The sequence below is a fragment of the Dermacentor albipictus genome, chromosome 3, assembly GCF_038994185.2.
Source record: "Dermacentor albipictus isolate Rhodes 1998 colony chromosome 3, USDA_Dalb.pri_finalv2, whole genome shotgun sequence".
NCBI classification, from domain to species: Eukaryota; Metazoa; Arthropoda; class Arachnida; order Ixodida; family Ixodidae; genus Dermacentor; species Dermacentor albipictus.
In genome coordinates, this window is record NC_091823.1 from 177,420,008 (window position 1) to 177,436,852 (window position 16,845).

Genomic DNA, 16,845 nt, shown 5'->3' on the forward strand with positions numbered 1-16,845 from the left:
GCTGAGTGCTTGAAGCCTGTTTCATGAACCTCCATTGCGGGTTGGGCTGGTATTGCACAACCTACAGGATCAGCCTCCATTTTTGCGCAGGGACGGCGACATGCAAAATTCTGACCTACCAGAGGCTAACAGCTTCGCTGTAAAAACAGGGACAGTTCCTCATACCAAATTAAGAGGTACCTCTATAATGCCCTGCCATGGGCATTATAGAGGTGGCTTGACCTTGTCAGTCCACTACTACCGCAGGGCGCGCAATGACGCAGCGAACCGTGCTACCAATGGCGGGATGCTCATTCTTTGCATGTAAAGCTGATGCCACTCTGTGGAAATGTTGGGCATACTCGATCGTGCAGGGTGATCTGTGTCTCACGCTGTGTCTCACGAAAGGGCAGGTATTATAGGTGATTTGTTCAAGCTCTGAACATTACCACTGCTGCCGTCCGCACAACTGCAGCGCGCTTATTTACAAGATCAATAAGGGCGTTTGAAGGAATATCAAAGAAACGTTAGAGTGGTGGTTCGACATGAATTGATGTGAATGGATGTTATGAGTGTTGAAAAAGAGTATTACCGGATGCGATTTAGCTTACGACGTATACGTTTCTTCTGCCCGTTTTTCAGTTTTCAGGACCTGCTGCGATGGCTTAGCCGCTTTGGTGTCGCATGGCTAAGCACGCAGTAGCAGGATCAAATCCCTGCCACGGCAGCCTTATTTCGATAGGGGTTAATTGCAAAAACGCCCGTGCTCCGTTCATTAGGAGCCCGTTAGGATCTCCTGGTGGCCAGAATTAATACGCTGTCCCCCACTACAGCGTCGTTCGTAATCCTGTTCTGTATGTGGAGCGTAAAACCCCAGTATTCAATTCACTTCGGTATTCAGAACCCACAGTTCGTGTTAAGAATGCATTGATCCTGAAAGTAATGCATTGCCCTAATAACCATTTTTTCTGTTCCTTGCTGTTGCGCCACCTGCGCTCGAGTCATCTTTTACTAAAGATTCATTACGCCTTTTTACTATCCTTAAATCCAATTGCCTGGGATATGCTTACTACGGCCTTATATTAACCTCTGCATTAATACTGCGACCTGCTAACACAATGTGCTTTATGATTTCCGTGCTATCTTCGCATGTTACGCAAGTAGTGTCATAACCGGCAAATTTTTTCCTATAACATCTTGTTCTCAGAGATCCTGATCCGGCTTTGAGGATTAGTACAGTGCGCCTTGAATAGGCATAAATATGTGACGCGAGCAGGTGGTTGCAGATGGAGACAAACATGGCCGCCCGAACAGTGCCTTTATTCTTCGTCTTTCCCCTTTCTCCGCTATTGGACCGTACCGTACTATTGTGCGGTTCGCCACATGCTTTCCCCTCCCCCTGAGAGAGTCGCAGCTACAGGTGCCGACGATACCATCGTACTTCTCACATTAGCGATGTCAGTCTGGCAGTCTGGTGATGTCCAGCCGAGCTCAGGTGGCCGAGGCTGGCTCTTGCACTCCGGACGACATATACATGCGCGGATGAAGGAAGGTTTGGACACATGGGAGCTGTGGGTACTCGGATGTAATAGGCGTCGGCTTACTCGTTGAGTCCTGTGAACACGCGGCATCTGCCGCCTAAACATTCGGTGGTCTGAGTAGTGGGGGCGCAATGTTAGTTTGGCTGGTATGCGTGGGAAGTGCCCGTGTTGTTTTTGTCTTTGTGCACAGCGTCGTCGCAGGAATCCTTGCGGTGGGAGCAGACGTGAAGGTGTACTCTGCAGGCGTACTCGACGATATCTCTTTTTTTGCAAAACGTCGTGTTTGTTTAGTCGGCTTTGCGTTTAGTTGACTTGCGCATGGGCGTTTTCCTCGTTGTAACTGTTCTTGATGTTGAGATTTGTGATGTTGTTGCGACAGTTGTTGATGCAGCGTCTCCATTGAAATATGCCTTTGTCTGCTTGCGCAAATTGACGTGGAGATGAATATGTAGGTTGCATACAGCTCCTTTTTGTGAGACTTGTCTGGTGGCGAGTGTAGTGTGCCAGACTTCTCAAAAGACTCTTCCAAGACCGTTGAGACGTGATTCGGAATACACGCTTTTGTCATTTGACGATGTGCGATGCTGCTCGGCGCGTGCGAAGCTTCCGAAGTGGCAGCGGCTTGTTGAGGTGTAGTATGCAGAAGAAGGCTTGAGAGTCGTGGAGCACCTTGATCTTTATATGTACGTTGTTGCAAATTGTCGTCGCCTTCAAAGTTACATGCGTTGGTGCTGGTACTTGATTCTGGTTTCGTCTTGGCAGTAAGCGATTTGGCTTCGTTTAGGGTGAATAACTGACTGTTGCGGTATTTTCTCGATTCGTGTTACTGATACAGAAGTTTGTGTCCATGCTGTTTCGAATTCCCGGTGATTGAGTGCCGGAGGATGTCGCAGCGGATGCGGCTCGATCATGTTCTCTCAAAGAAAGGTCGTCTGTCTGCGATGCGGTGGTGTCGTGCTAAATCGCGTAAAGCATGCACTGGGGGCTAATGTTCATAGAAGAGTCGTGTGACTTGAAAGTGCGTAGTTGCCCGTGCATTCGAGACGAGTGGTGGAATCCGTCAGAAGCTTCAACGACGACATCAGAGCTGCAGCTTGCTGAAGACGTACATATTGTTGACTGAAATGTGGAGGTCAAACTTGGCTGAATGTTGGATTTCGAAGGAACTGTTGGGCGTGCGGATCGTTCAGTGCGCAGCGGCTTTTCTTTTATTAGGGATGTCAAGTTCATGCTAAACGTGCGATTGCGCGTCCACTTCGTGGGAAAATCACGGCATGGAATAGTTGCCGAGGATCTGCTAATATGGGGCTTTGTTTCGGAGTAGTGATGATCGCTACGTGGAAACTGTGTGTGACAGCGGCGACCCAGTTGAAATGTCTGCAGCTCGTGGACAATGGAGGGGTCGTAAACTTTAAATATGTGCGTGAGGTAGAAGCGTTGAAATTTGCGGCCACATCCAGTTGCGACCCTCATGCAGCGGATGCGTGGAACTCGAAGAGGCGAAACCAATTTTCCACGGGCCCATCGTCCGCTGATCCGGTGTACTTGGGCAAGTGCAAGGCTTGCGGTGATACGGTCATGATGCTGGTCAGTGTCAGTGGTGGAGATGTGCGCTCTGGGTTCAGGCCGTGGTGTTGACTACTTGCATGATGATGTGAGGCCTGTGAGGTGGCTGCCAGGTGTTTATCCTGTCGACTTGTGCGACACGAGCAGGAGCTTACGGACGGAGACAAACATGGTCGTCCGAACGCTGCCTTTATTCTTCGTCTTTCCTCTTTCTCCATAATTGCACCGTAAATATGTGTGACAAACCGCACTATTGGGCGTTTTGTCACACATATTTCCAGTTTTGAATTGATTGTTTGCTGTTTGATATATTTGCATCACTCGCTTCTTTTCCATCACGGCTATGAAGTATGCTGCTGCTTCCACTCAAACAATGCGTATAACACTCTTTTCATTGTCACTGTCCTCACCATTAATGAACGCTTACTGGCGAATTTACTTGTTTCCTTTTTCTACACCGATGTCATGTTTGTTCTACATAGGTACGTAGAAGACTTAGCGGCTCATCTCTTTTTCTTCATATGCCTCAGTCATCTTCTGAAATTTCGCTTCGGAACTGCCGCATATTGAAGAACTTCCAGCCGATATTTCCCTTCATGCACTGCTACATTTGTTGTTACCCCGTGTGCCCCTAATGCTAGCCTTCCAATGACTCTTGGATTAATCTCTAGTTTGCACTTGAGATTTGTAAACGAGTGGGAGCGCCCTTTCGTCAGCATATCATGATATTGAGGCGTGTGCTTGTTTATATTTCTCCAATGACCGCATTTCATCGGATAACAAATGTTAAACGTTACATCTCAGCGCAGGACGTGCCTACACGTATCGGAAGTTTCTCGAATGTTATCGATAGTTATATCCGCTGTCAGTTGTTGCCGAGGCTTGTGTAATCTGACTGTATGCGCCGAGAATTGTGTAGCACTTTCCGAAAGACACGCGGACACCAGTGATTACTCTAGACTCATGTATAAAAGCCGACGCGCTTGACCCGCAGACCAGATTTTGATGATCGCGTGCTGTGTTTGCCGCTAGTGTTGTATCTTCAGTGTAACAAGGTTTTGGGGGCACAGGTTCGCCCAACAAAACTTTAGTTAGGTTACTCACAGTTTTGCTGCTGTGTTTTTTTCGCCATCAGTACTGCGTGACAACATATACTATAGACGTAATACACCTGATTAGATCAAGCAGGTTACGTGGTCATTCACCGCCACCCCGTTTCGAAGAAGACACCAATAAACATGATTGTCCTCATCGTCATCATCCAAATTGTTGGGTTGTATGAAGACAACTAACAGAAAGCAGCTGTTGACAATTACAATTACGTATTTCAGAAAGGTTAACAGGTAAACGTATAAACCAATAAAGGTAAAAAAAGTACACGTATTCCTACCCCACAAAATTAATTGAGCAGAAAAGTAAGCAATTACATTTACGTTAGTTTCCTCCTAACGCTCATTAGCATTGAACAAATACAGTAAATAGAACAAGCTGGCAAGGCTCTTCCAGTGCGTCATCTTCAGCATTCAGGCGTTATTTATCGTCACTAACCATTGCTTTTAAAAATTTTGTTCAGTCCGTTCTCTTGTGAAGACACCAGCAGTGTCACTGAAACCTTCCTCGATGTACCTGCCAAGAAAAGCGCGCTGTTGTATCGTACGAACACCTTGCGCACAAGATTGTGGTTACTCAATATTGCGATGCCCCGGTCCGGGTACTCTATGAAGCGCGGCACTTCACTGTTGGAGCTCGGAGAGGGCGCTACCGGTAGGGCCATTGCGGAGCTGAAAAAAAAAGAAACATCGGCGTACGATTTCTCGGTGTCAATGTCCCAAGTCGACACCGCTATCGAGACATACCAGTGCCAGTTCAATTTTCCGGCTAACATCTCGGAAAGTTCCCATCTGAACATGCGGATTCTAGAGGCTGCTGTGTGGCACCACCACGGACGTCCTACTGTATTTCCCGCTAAATTCAAGTGTTCTAAGGTGTGCACCTGTTATAGCTTGTCTCCTTAATGAATCATCCCGTAACATCTAATTGGTCATTGGAGAAAAGTAATTGATATACTATGAGCCTTACTCAGTAAAAAAGACAGGTAATAGATCAACTACTATATTACGAGGAAGTTAATTAATTACAATAATTATTACATCCAATTTCTTACGTATACGTATATATGTGCGTTTGAGAGATGGTCATGACAGTGCATCGGCAAATATAGCGGTCCTGGGAAGATGAAATGAACTTCTGCCTCTAAACAAATCTGTTTCGAATGACTCTAGACTCTTATGTTTTTATCTAATGTTGCAGGGATCCGTCAAGGTGCTTCACTATCCAGCCTCCAAGGTCGAGACAGTGCAGAGTGTCTCAGGAGCAGGAGACTGGTAAGCGCGGTGGCCACTAACAAAGGGCATAAATAGATGGTGTCTAAAACATGCCGGCCAAGACGCGTTTCCGACTACGCGATCACTTCCGGCGCATTAGTGCTCAGAAGCACTGGCTTTGAGACCCGCGTCTCTTGCGTGAATTTGGACATGGCGTCTTTCGACATCGAAGGTGGTTCCTTTGATTCTATGATAATTGCGAGCCCGAAAAACCTCTTCTCGTGCTAGAGCAGAACTTGTCCATGATATAAGATGCTTAAGGCGCAAGTCAGAGTGTCAAGAACGTGCAGAACTGGTGGTGTATATATATATATATATATATATATATATATATATATATATATATATATATATATATATATATATATATATATATATATATATATATATATATATATATATATATATATATATATATATATATATATATATATATATATATATATATATATATATATATATATATATATATATATATATATATATATATATATATATATATGGGACGGACGGAAAGTGTTGTGGGTGAAAAGAACCCATCCAACAATAAGAACAGGCAAAAAGAATGTCGGTCGAAGGCAAGGATGCATTTTCCCGAAGTGAAAATCTCACAGTCTCTCATCGCACAACCTAAAGCAGCCGATGACTACTTAGGTGCTTGTAAACATGTTATTGAAATGAGGTAATTTCAGCTACGTTGAGATATTTGTTATCATTGCTAAGGATGGCGTGGAGTTGCGAAATTAAGACTATATTTAGATGCAACAGTGGTTTGAGAGTGAGAGTGGTTCAGTGTGGTTTTTGATGCAACATGGTTTGAGAAGTAAACAATAGAAATAACTTAAAAATGAGTGTCACTAAACTGACGTCTTTATGCAGAATAGCATACTTAAGAAAGCATCAAAATGTGCGGAGGATCTCGGATGCGAGTTCCTCTGTTGTAGCCTGCATAAAGTCCTCACACCATAACGGCAGTCCCAAATAAATACTGTATAGAATGTGAGACCAGCGCACAACCACACGTAAATGCCGGGGCCTGTACGTATGTACGTATGTAGGTGCGGTTTGCTATGAAGTGATAAATGAGGGCTTGCCCTGCATATAACTGTGCATTCCTACGAACTATCCCAATTGAAGTGTTTGCTAGGAGCTGTAACAACCGCTGTTCGGCAATAAACAGAAAATTACGTCTGTGAGCGAATATTGATTAATAGCATACTATCTGTGGCGGTGTTCGTCTGAAACCACTACACTCTCTGACGCGCGGATTTGATGTCGTGTGCGTAGTACATTATACTTTGCGCTGGCTTAGTTTAGTGGTTAAAAAATGACTATATGCAATACGAGGATTCTTTAAACCATTTCATTGGTCGTTTCTTGACATCCACGTAAATGTTAAAGTCGATAGGTTAGTGATTGAGGAAGTTAATTTTTTGTTATACATCGGGCTAATATACTCGCAAATATTCAGAAGTGGTCTTGAGAAAACTAAAGGACGCTCATAAACAGAGAGTTGGTGTCATTCGCGCAGAGCCCCTCATCATTTACTCCTTTATTATTAATATTGTCGTAACAAATGAGAATAATATTACTATTTTCTCGTAGCATTTAGTTGCCAGAGCCGCAGTATATTGCGCGTAGAGAATTCAGAACCTTTACACGAAAAAGGTAGTGGAAGGCACTGGATGCTGATGAACAATAACGCTAGGTTAAAATTACGCGTGCGTAAAGGTACAATGAAAACACAGAGGCAAAAGTGAAAAAAAATAACAAAACGGAATTCAAAACTTTGTGCTAGAGAAATGGAATTCACATTCAAAGAGGGAGATGAATGGCATATGGCTACACATATCTTTTTTTTTCTTATACACAACGTCTTTGTCACGTCTCCTGTGGTTTGATTTGTGTACTGCTTTAGGATTGATACTTCACTAAGTGCAGGGGCACACAAGCAATTGCTAATGCGTTGGGCTGGATGTGAAAAACCAGCGGGCCGCAATCATTGCTGGTGCTCTCTTTGTTGCACGTCAAAGCGAACTGACGAAGTCTTTCTTTATATAAGAAGGATATAGGTATCAGCATGCCGCTAAATATTAGCGCTCATTGACGGTGAAGTTGATTTCTTGAACACGAGGCTCTAAATTTCTGTCTCTTTATTGTCATCTTTTGTTAGCTTTTTCATCAAACCGTTACGCATGTGTAATTATAAGCTGCAGTGCATAGCATATACTCAACGTAAACTTCCAATAAATATCGGTGGAGAGTTAAGCGCCGTGTTTCACGGTCTCTTCTCCACGTTCCGATATGGGTTTTCTTCCGCTGTGGTTTTCTGAAACGCGCGGAAGTTAATTAAATCTTGCGTTCTTTACCCATGTAAATGTGGCCGTCGCATCTACAAATAAAACTTGCGACCTCGAGCTAAGCAGGTCAATGCCACAGCCACCGAGCTGATACAGAATGTTCTGTTAACACATCATGTCACATGCAGGCATACATCATTTATTGCGAAACCTTTACGGATGGTACTAAACTTATGAACAGAACAGTCGGAGGGAACAGGTTTTGTGGTTTAGCTTGTTCGCACTGTCCCAAACTTAGATTCTTATGCGCACGCACCTGACTAAAGTGAAGGGTAATTGTTCACTATTTTAATGAGATTTTTCACTACGGAAAACCACCACTATAAGATTGAAAAAAAGAGGTGAGAGTTTTTAAATTTTTTGCGACCGGATTGATGGACCAAGCAGCATCTGCGTTGTAATCATTATATTGCCGTCACCACTTTTTCATAATTTAATTTGCGACGACTGTTTTTGCGGTAGCTCATGCATGTGGAGTAGCTAAGTGAGTTGGCCGATCTTTCGGGCTCCGCGTTTTATTTTGTTTATTCAGAATATACAAAAGCATGATATCTTAGCTTAGATTCACAACGTGATGCTATGTAAAGGAACGTAAAACGTAAAACAAAAAGAAAAGCCATGGAAGAGCAAGAGAAAGTTCATTCAGAAGAAAGACAGAATGCGTGGTGGGTATGTGCCGAGCTGGACTTATCTCGGAGCTAATCGTAGTGCATGAGACCTGGCCCGAGAGACGTTCAGCGAAGTGCTTGCAGTGACGCACAGTGTGATGGTTCCGCGGTACGACGATGCTTCCGGCGTCCAAGTCGTCTTGACGGAGCGTGGTGGAGGAGGCGTTGAATGTGTCACGTTACGTGCAGCCTTGCTGGAGGATTCTTGTGTGGCCTGCTTCTTGGGCTTCCTTGGGACCGGTGCATGGGGATCGGCATGGCGGCTGCGCGCAGGTAAGCACCAAGACTTGCTTTTAGTTTTTTAATGTTACTCGCTGAGCCAATGGGGGCCCGCGAGTGACATTTTATTTGATTTTTAACAGCACTAGAAGGCGAAAGGAGGTAATGCGTGGCATATACAGGGTATCCCACATAAATTGACCCAAGAATTTAAAAATGAAAGGCCCGTCGGAAGCGAATTGAATCGAACGCATAATATTCGCTATAGCCTATAGTAACTCAGACAACTTTTCGTTTACTCCATGAGCAAGGCGCCTGGCGTCGATAACCTTCGCCCCATCTCGCTCACGTCGTGCGTGGCTAAGGTGGCCGAGCATGCCGTACTCAACAGAGTCGGCCGGTATCTCGAAGACCAGGACTGTTTCACACACCTCATGATTGGCTTCCGACTCGGGCTCTCGACTCAGGATACGATGATTTTACTGAAACACAGATCATAGACGCCGGGGCTACTTGGGGCACCCGCGCTATACTGAGCCTTGACTTGTAGGAGGCTTTCGATAACATCCAGCACTCGGCAATACTTACGGCGATCGCGGACTTAGGGCTCGGGCGCCGGTTCTACGAGTTCGTCCGCTCCTTCCTAACTCGTCGCAAGGCTGTGCTCCGTGCCGGAGACATCACGTCGGAAGAAGTCGAGCTCGGACAGCGTGGCACCCCCCAGGGCTCCGTCCTCTCACCGATGCTGTTCAACCTGGGGATGGTTGGGCTCTCCGAACGCCTCTCGAAGATGCAAGGCCTCAACCACACGGTATACGCGGACAACATCACCATCTGGTGCTCCGCGGGGTCGGACGGCTTTATCGAATCCGTTCTGCAGGAGGCAGCCGAAACTGCCGAATCCTACCTCGACCACAGGGGCCTCAAGTGTTCCTCCGCCAAATCGGAACTGCTGTTGTACAGCCCAAAACGACCAGGCAAAAGGCCTAAGGGATGGAAACCACCGACCGAGCGCAACATCACCGTCCGCACCAGAGATGGTCGTCTAATCCCCAGGGTCGACTCCCAGAGTACTGGGAATGATTATCGCGGTGGGCGGATCAAACATCCGAACGGTCCACAAGCTGACGACAAAGATGGACAACGCAATTCGACTCGTACGCAGGATGGCCAACCGTCACCACGGCCTCAAAGACGACAATCTGCTGCGTCTGGTACATGCGTTCGTCCTGCCACTTTACCTACGTCGCACCAATGCATAAGTGGAAACAATCGGAGCGTGACAAGCTCAATACACTCATCCGAAAGGTAGTGAAGCGGGCCCTTGGGCTCCCGATCACGACGCCGACGTATCGACTCCTCGAGCTTGGGGTGCACAATACCCTCGAAGAGATAACTGAGGCTCAGGAGAGAGCGCAGATGATACGACTGACGATGGCGAATACCGGCCGTCACATCTTGTGCGAGCTCGGGTACTTCCCACCGAATACCCAGGTTCCACCGGAGTATACGCCGGTTCCCCGCGAGCTCGGCGACCTGATCACGATCGCACCCATTCCGCGAAACGTCCGACCGGAGCACAATCCGTGCTACCGCATTCCTCAAACGAATAAATAAGAAAGCTGACGAAGTCGCTTTCGTGGACCCGCCACCTACCGATGTAACCGAGCCTTCGCCGCGGTAGCGGTCTCGTCCTCGCAACGGACTTTAAACGCCGCCACGGTGCGCACACGTAACCCCAGGGGGCGGAGCAAGTGGCCATAGCTGTGGTAAAGCTAGGGAAACTATGGAGCATGTTTTATTAGAAGGTGAAGACGTCTACCTAGCGGGCGATTTAGGAACCACTGGCCTCCTTGAAGTCCTTGGGTTCAGCGGGAGTAGTGGAAAAGTTAACATGTCTGCAATAGGCATTAGTAAGAGGTGATTGGAGGATTGGTGGACGAAAAGTAGGGAAACGCCAAAAAAAAACGGAGACGTACAAAAACACAGTTAGCAATAGGGGATCAGAAAATTTGGGTGTGGGAGCTCATAGTGCTTACTTTTTATTTTTTATTGTTTAACTTACGTAGGAAATTAGGTAGCATAATAGCAAGAGCTTGGTGGCGCAACCCACCACCCCGTTCCAAAGGGGGTGCTCATAACATCCATCCATCCATCCAGCCCTGGCAATGCCTGATGATAAGCGAACGACAATATTCAGCGACTCGAGACCAGCCATCAAAGAGTTCGAGAGAGGAGTCGTCTCCGACAAGGCGTTACGCGCCCTCCGAGGCGCTGACCCGAGCACCCTCAAACACCACACCGTCATCTGGTTTCCCGCCCACCTGGGCATCAAATAGTTCGAGAGAGGAGTCGTCTCCGGCAAGGCGTTACGCGTCCTCCGCGGCGCTGACCCGAGCACCCTCAAACACCACACCATCATCTGGTTTCCCGCCCACCTGGGTCGGATTCCGGGCGCCCTCCCCAACCTCAACGAGACAGCCCACGACGCTGCGCGCGCGCTTACCGACCGCGCCGTCACCCCCGGGCAACCACGCCTCGATGAGTTGGAGGCGAACAGGGACGCCCCAGTAACCTACAATGAAATCACGAAACACTTTTACTTGGGACGACGTCTCTCTCCACCCCCTCACCACAAACTGAACAAGCCGCAGGCGCTAACGCTACGCTTATTACAGACAGATACATATCCAAAGCCCGCCACCTTACACATCATCTACCCGGACGTTTACCCCGACGCTGCGTGCCCCCCGTGCGGGGTCACGGCGGCACTCGCACACGTGCTCTGGGAGTGCAGAACCGCTCCGCCCAACTCGACCTCCGACAAGTGGTAGACCATACGAAGCACGCTCCTACAAGACCAGCAATGGGCAGTCCAGCAGGCTCGCGCAGCGACCGCCAAGTACTCCCTGTCGGTCCCTGCGTAGGAGACGCCCAGTGCGCGCTGACGTGCGCCCTGCAGGACATTTATTAAACGTTTTCCAATCGAATCCACAAGTCACTAATTAAGCTTAGTTACCCCACAGTTTCATTATTGGCTAAATACCTCGAGTATGATACGCAGATTTGTAGAGCACCGTCAGAAAGCACACATCGATTTGTTTTCTTTATGATATACGTCTCACGTAGTCCTTTTTCCCGGGTTGCAAAGAAAGCCCGCGAAATATAAAAAAACGCCACGTGACGGAGCGCTTGCGCAGTGGTATCGCGCGGCTCGCAAGCGTGCGTTTGGTATATAAGGTCGGCTCCCGTCGGATGACGGCGAAAATGCATGCTGCTGACCGGGCCCTGCGGCTTCCTCGTCGCCAGTGATGATGCAGCTGACCTTATTCAACGAACGCACGCTTGATAGCAGCACGATACCACTGCACAAACACTGCTTCACGTGGCTTTTTTTCTTATTTCGCGGACTTTCTTTGCCACCCGGAAAAAAGGATTACGTGAGACGTATCGTAAAGGAAACAACTCGATCAGTAGTTTCTGAAGGTGCTCTACAAGTCTGCGTATCATACTTGGGGTCGTCAGCCAATAATTAAAAAGTAGGATAAATAATTTTAATTAGTGAGTTATGGAGAAAATAATTTCTGAGTTACTATAAAGTATTGCGAATAGTATGCGCTCGGTGAAAGTCGCTTCCGACGCGCCTTTCATGTTTAAATTCTTGGCTCAAGTTATATGGGACACCCTGCATATTAGGAGCAAACATAGAATTACAAAGTAACACTTTAACCTTGGGTGGAAGTACTTGCCGAAATTTACGTAGTATACCACAGTCCTTTGCCAAACATTTTGCCAAATGATTGACATGTGTGGTCCCGTTCATGCAGTGATTAAAAATCACGCCTAATGTTCTGACCTCCTGTACAAGTTGTACATTTTCTGATTCTAAGTATAGACTGAAGTTACGATTTATTAGGTTTTGCACAGGTGTAAACAGAAGCGCTATTGTTTTGGAAGCAATAATTTCTAAGCAATTCATGTTCATTGTAATAATGCTTGTAGTGTAATATTCGTTCAGCAAGTTAGATAGTGAACTTTAGTAGACTGAAAAAAGAGGGCAGTGTCATGTGCATACATGACCCACTTAGCACGTTTATTGAGCCTGGTTATGTCATTTGCGTAAACAATGAACAGCAGTGGCCCAAGCATGCTTTGCTGCGGAACGCGTTTCCAACAAGGAAGACCCAGTTTACCACGCACTGCTTTCGAGTGGCGCGGCCCGCTCGGCTCCGCGCTTCCGCAAGAAAGCTGCGGCCACTGGAAAGTCTGACAAGCGGTCGGGGAGCGTAGAAATATGTCGCGTTCAATTCTTAAAGGCGAAGCTGAAGCGTCCACAAAAATGTTTCTTAGACTATGCAAAACGTTTTGAAAGAGGCATAAACGCAGGGAGCGCAGCGTTTTTGCAGAGGAGTTCCTACACTGTAAACGGAAATAACTCCGACGTGGGAGTATAACGCTTGTCCTCTAGCGACCCCCCGGTTCGGAGTTTATTATGCTCCGTATGATCGGAGTAGAATTTTTACTCCGTGCGAGCGGAATTTTCGCGTGGAATTATAGGAGGTATTTTTTCTATCTTTTCTTTCTTTTTTGCTTTGCAATGGACGGAGTTTTTTTTAGGTGCAATGGGAGTATAAAAAGAGGCAACGCCTCAGTTTGCGCGAACAACTTTGTATACAGAGGCTGCTGGTCAAATTTCGAAATATGCACATGAGACCGCGTCAAATTCGACGAAACAAGTCAATGAAAGCACATAAATCCTGACATACATAAACATTTCAGAAACGCCCAATGCAGAAATTTGAAAGACATCACACGTACACGCGATACTCAAGAAGCAACGGTGCCAGTATATATAGCCACGATATTGTGTGCCTCGAAACCGCCTAGGGAGCAGCTGTGCTGTTTTCAGAATTACGACTCACATGCTCGTTAATACGAGATCTGCCTCTCTGAAATTAACAGAATACCTTAATCAACACAAAACTGTTAATTCAGAATAGTGAGAGAAAAAAGTTAATGGCGTAAATTTTCACAATTAGCATGCCATTCTGAGTGCTAGAGCGACTTCGCACACTGCCGGCGTTCGCGGCCAAAAAGTAGTGCGTTAGTTACAGTAAGCAAGAAAAATGTAAGTGCGTCTGCTTCATAGCAAAATTAAATTTTCCCGGCATAGTGGTAGCGTAGCAACAAATTATTACGTGTGAGCATGACCCGCAGCAGCCGACGTAACACCGAAAAATGCGCAGTCATACATATTATACACCGCACTACTTGCTCCGCGGCCAAGCAATATCTCTCGGTTGTGAAAAGGAGCTACATAGCTGATCTGTCAAGTGAATGCTTAAATTCGGAGCGAGCAGGCATGCGTCTAAATCAGTGTCTCGGATAGAGCGTAATGTTAATGCAATACCGGAAGCAATGACGTGACCAAAACCTATATGCGCGATAACAATTCGACGCACATCGCTCAATAAGAAGCTTTATTTACAGTACGCATACTTATGTCCTACCGTTTTTCTTCGGGTGAAAATATCCGTTCGCAGATACATAAAAACAGTTGCTTGCACTCCGATCTTTCTCACTGGCAACACAGCACCGCAACGAACTTGGGGTACGCCATACATGTGCGACTAGCACGGACGTCGTCGCTCGAACAGTGGCTGCAGTTGCCATTGCTACGCGGTCCTTTCAAACATTACACCAGACGTTGTCAGCATGTACCCAAAAGGACATAAAAGTCGCATTTCACGTACTGAACAACACAAGCAGGGTCACGCAGCACGAAAACACAGTCAGAACCTGAGCCGACATCACGAGCCAGTGAGCAGCTTCGAGGTATACCTAAGCCTTTTTCCGCACTTGAAAACGTTGCTCTTGCATTCATCGTTGTCAGCAAAGTGATCAGAGCAAACGTACTTGAAGCTGAGAAACAGCGAGCTTCAGGCATGCCTATAACACTTTCTGGAAGGAAATACGGGAAACACATTGACGAAACGCTGTCACGGAACGACACTTCACAAATGTAAACAAACCGTCAGCCATGAGCACGGCCGACTCCGCCGAATGCGCCCGGTCGCTGGCGAGGCGCACAGCCTCATGGGAAGCGCCACGTGACCAAGCTCTTTCGGCGGAGGGGAGTTTTTAAAACTCCCTGCCGGAGTTTCACGGGAGAACAAGATTTTTAAGCGGAGTAAAATCGCGTCATGTCGCCCTAATACTCCCGCAGCCAGCCAGCGGAGTGAAACGAGGGAATGGCGCTGTTTTGCTCCCATACATCGGAGTAAATACTTGAGGAGGGGAGGTTTTAGGGTACATCACCTGTTAAAAACTCCCAGGTGGGTTTATTTTCGTTTACAGTGTAGGTGAGGTGGACATAGTTTGCCGCTAATAGCATAAGCTTCGGAATACTGATTAACAAACATTAATTAATAACCTTTTATCATTAATGCCGCGGGGGCAGACGTTCAACCGGGGAATTTGAAGGCAGTCATGTATCATTACACCCTCACTTTTTAAAAATCTTGGGAGTCGCACCTCATTGAGTACAATCCAGGCACTATCAACGCGCGGAGGAACAGAGGGCTTCCAGAGACGCGAAGCGCGTTTGGCTGTAAAAGGCCAAGTGAACGCAGCTTGACGCGAAAGCTCAAGCGGATGTGCCAGGGCAATGCTCTGGCTTTTGATGCTGGCGTGAGCTGGGCGTGCAGATTGACGTTCGAGCTGCAGCTGTGTGCGTACACCTCAAAAGGTGTATGCACCTCGTGGTGCATATAAACTGGTTTGAAGGCATTCCCGGACGATCACTTTCGGAGATAATTTCGCGAGATTTCCTGAGAATAGACACTGGACACATGCGCGCCAGCGTCGGAAAAACAGGAGAGAGAAGCTCATTGGCTCGTTTGGGTTGCGCCGCGCAAAATCTTGCGAGAGTGAAACTACCGCCGACTGGGATCGCCACAGAAAACCACCCCAGAATGGACCGCAAACATCACACTTAGCTCGGCTTATTCATTTTATTGGGTAAGTGGTAAACGCTTCACACGGGCTCCCTCTTTCTTTGGTAGCTAACAAAGCCTAGCAGTTTTATGTTGCTCTGATCTCGTGCACCACCGCGGTGTGGCGCCTACAATGCCGCGGCCAGCGTGCCTCATCCTGTCAGTGTTGTCTCCGCTTTCGCGCAGGACGAGTTGTCTCGCTTGCTGCCTGAAGCCAACATGTCGCCTGCCTGCACGAGGACATCGAGCGATATGCCTAACCTAGCGATCACATTTAATGCGATAGCGTTCAAGACCCCGTGTCGCAGAAAATCCGGCGTTGGCGTCCGGCGTCGGACGGCGCTTCGGCAAGACGAATTTCGAATTAAATTTCGAACCACGCATGCCCAATCACTCTCCTACCACCAAAGCTCCTCGTACCTTGTCTTTCATTCTTTACAAAGTTATTCCTCGGAATTTCGAGAACGGCAGCCCACACACAAATGTAATGAAAAAAAGAAAAACAGACGGCGCATATCTTTTATGCTACCGCTGCTCAGACAAAACGAGAAGAAAGGGGGTTAACCGAGGGGTCCGATATTTATTAGTCATATAAGAAGCCAACAAACAATGACACCAAGGATGACATAGGGGAAATTACTTGCGGTAAATAAATGAAATAAAGGAACGATAAATTAGTGGAAATGAAAGTGGATGAAAGAACAACTTGCCGCAGGTGGGGAACGACACCACAACTTTCGCATTACGCGTGCGATGCTCTACAATTGACAGAGCATCGCGCGCGTAATGCGATGGTTGTGGGATCGTTCCCACCTGCGGCAAGTCGTTCTTGCATGCACTTTTATTTCCACTAATTTGTCGTTCCTTTATTTCATTTATTTAGCGCAAGTAATTTCCCCTATGTCGTCCTTGGTGTCAGTGTTTGTCGGCTTCTTATGATATGACGCTTCTCAGACTGAAATATTAGAAGTGTGAAACAATAACAGCAGATAGGCCCACGCAAGAGGCCACGTTTCTACCAGGAAGCTTACCTTCGTGCATAGCGTTCGCAGCCAGCGTTTCCCGATAAACGTTACTGTTACATAAGCTGCAGTTGAATGCTATCGAGTTCCACTCTTAAAGGCAAATGTTAA

At 46.9% G+C, this 16,845-nt stretch overlaps 1 protein-coding gene across 1 annotated transcript in view; it reads left to right on the forward strand.

Annotated features, from left to right (window-relative positions):
* The window catches only part of LOC135900526 (uncharacterized), a 1,275,659-nt gene that overhangs the window by 1,256,043 nt on the left and 2,771 nt on the right, over positions 1–16,845 (forward strand). The window contains exons 18-19 of the mRNA XM_070536290.1: positions 5,397–5,470; positions 8,688–8,771. Coding sequence (XP_070392391.1) covers positions 5,397–5,470; positions 8,688–8,771 — 158 coding nt within the window. The remainder of the gene's footprint in view (positions 1–5,396; positions 5,471–8,687; positions 8,772–16,845) is intronic.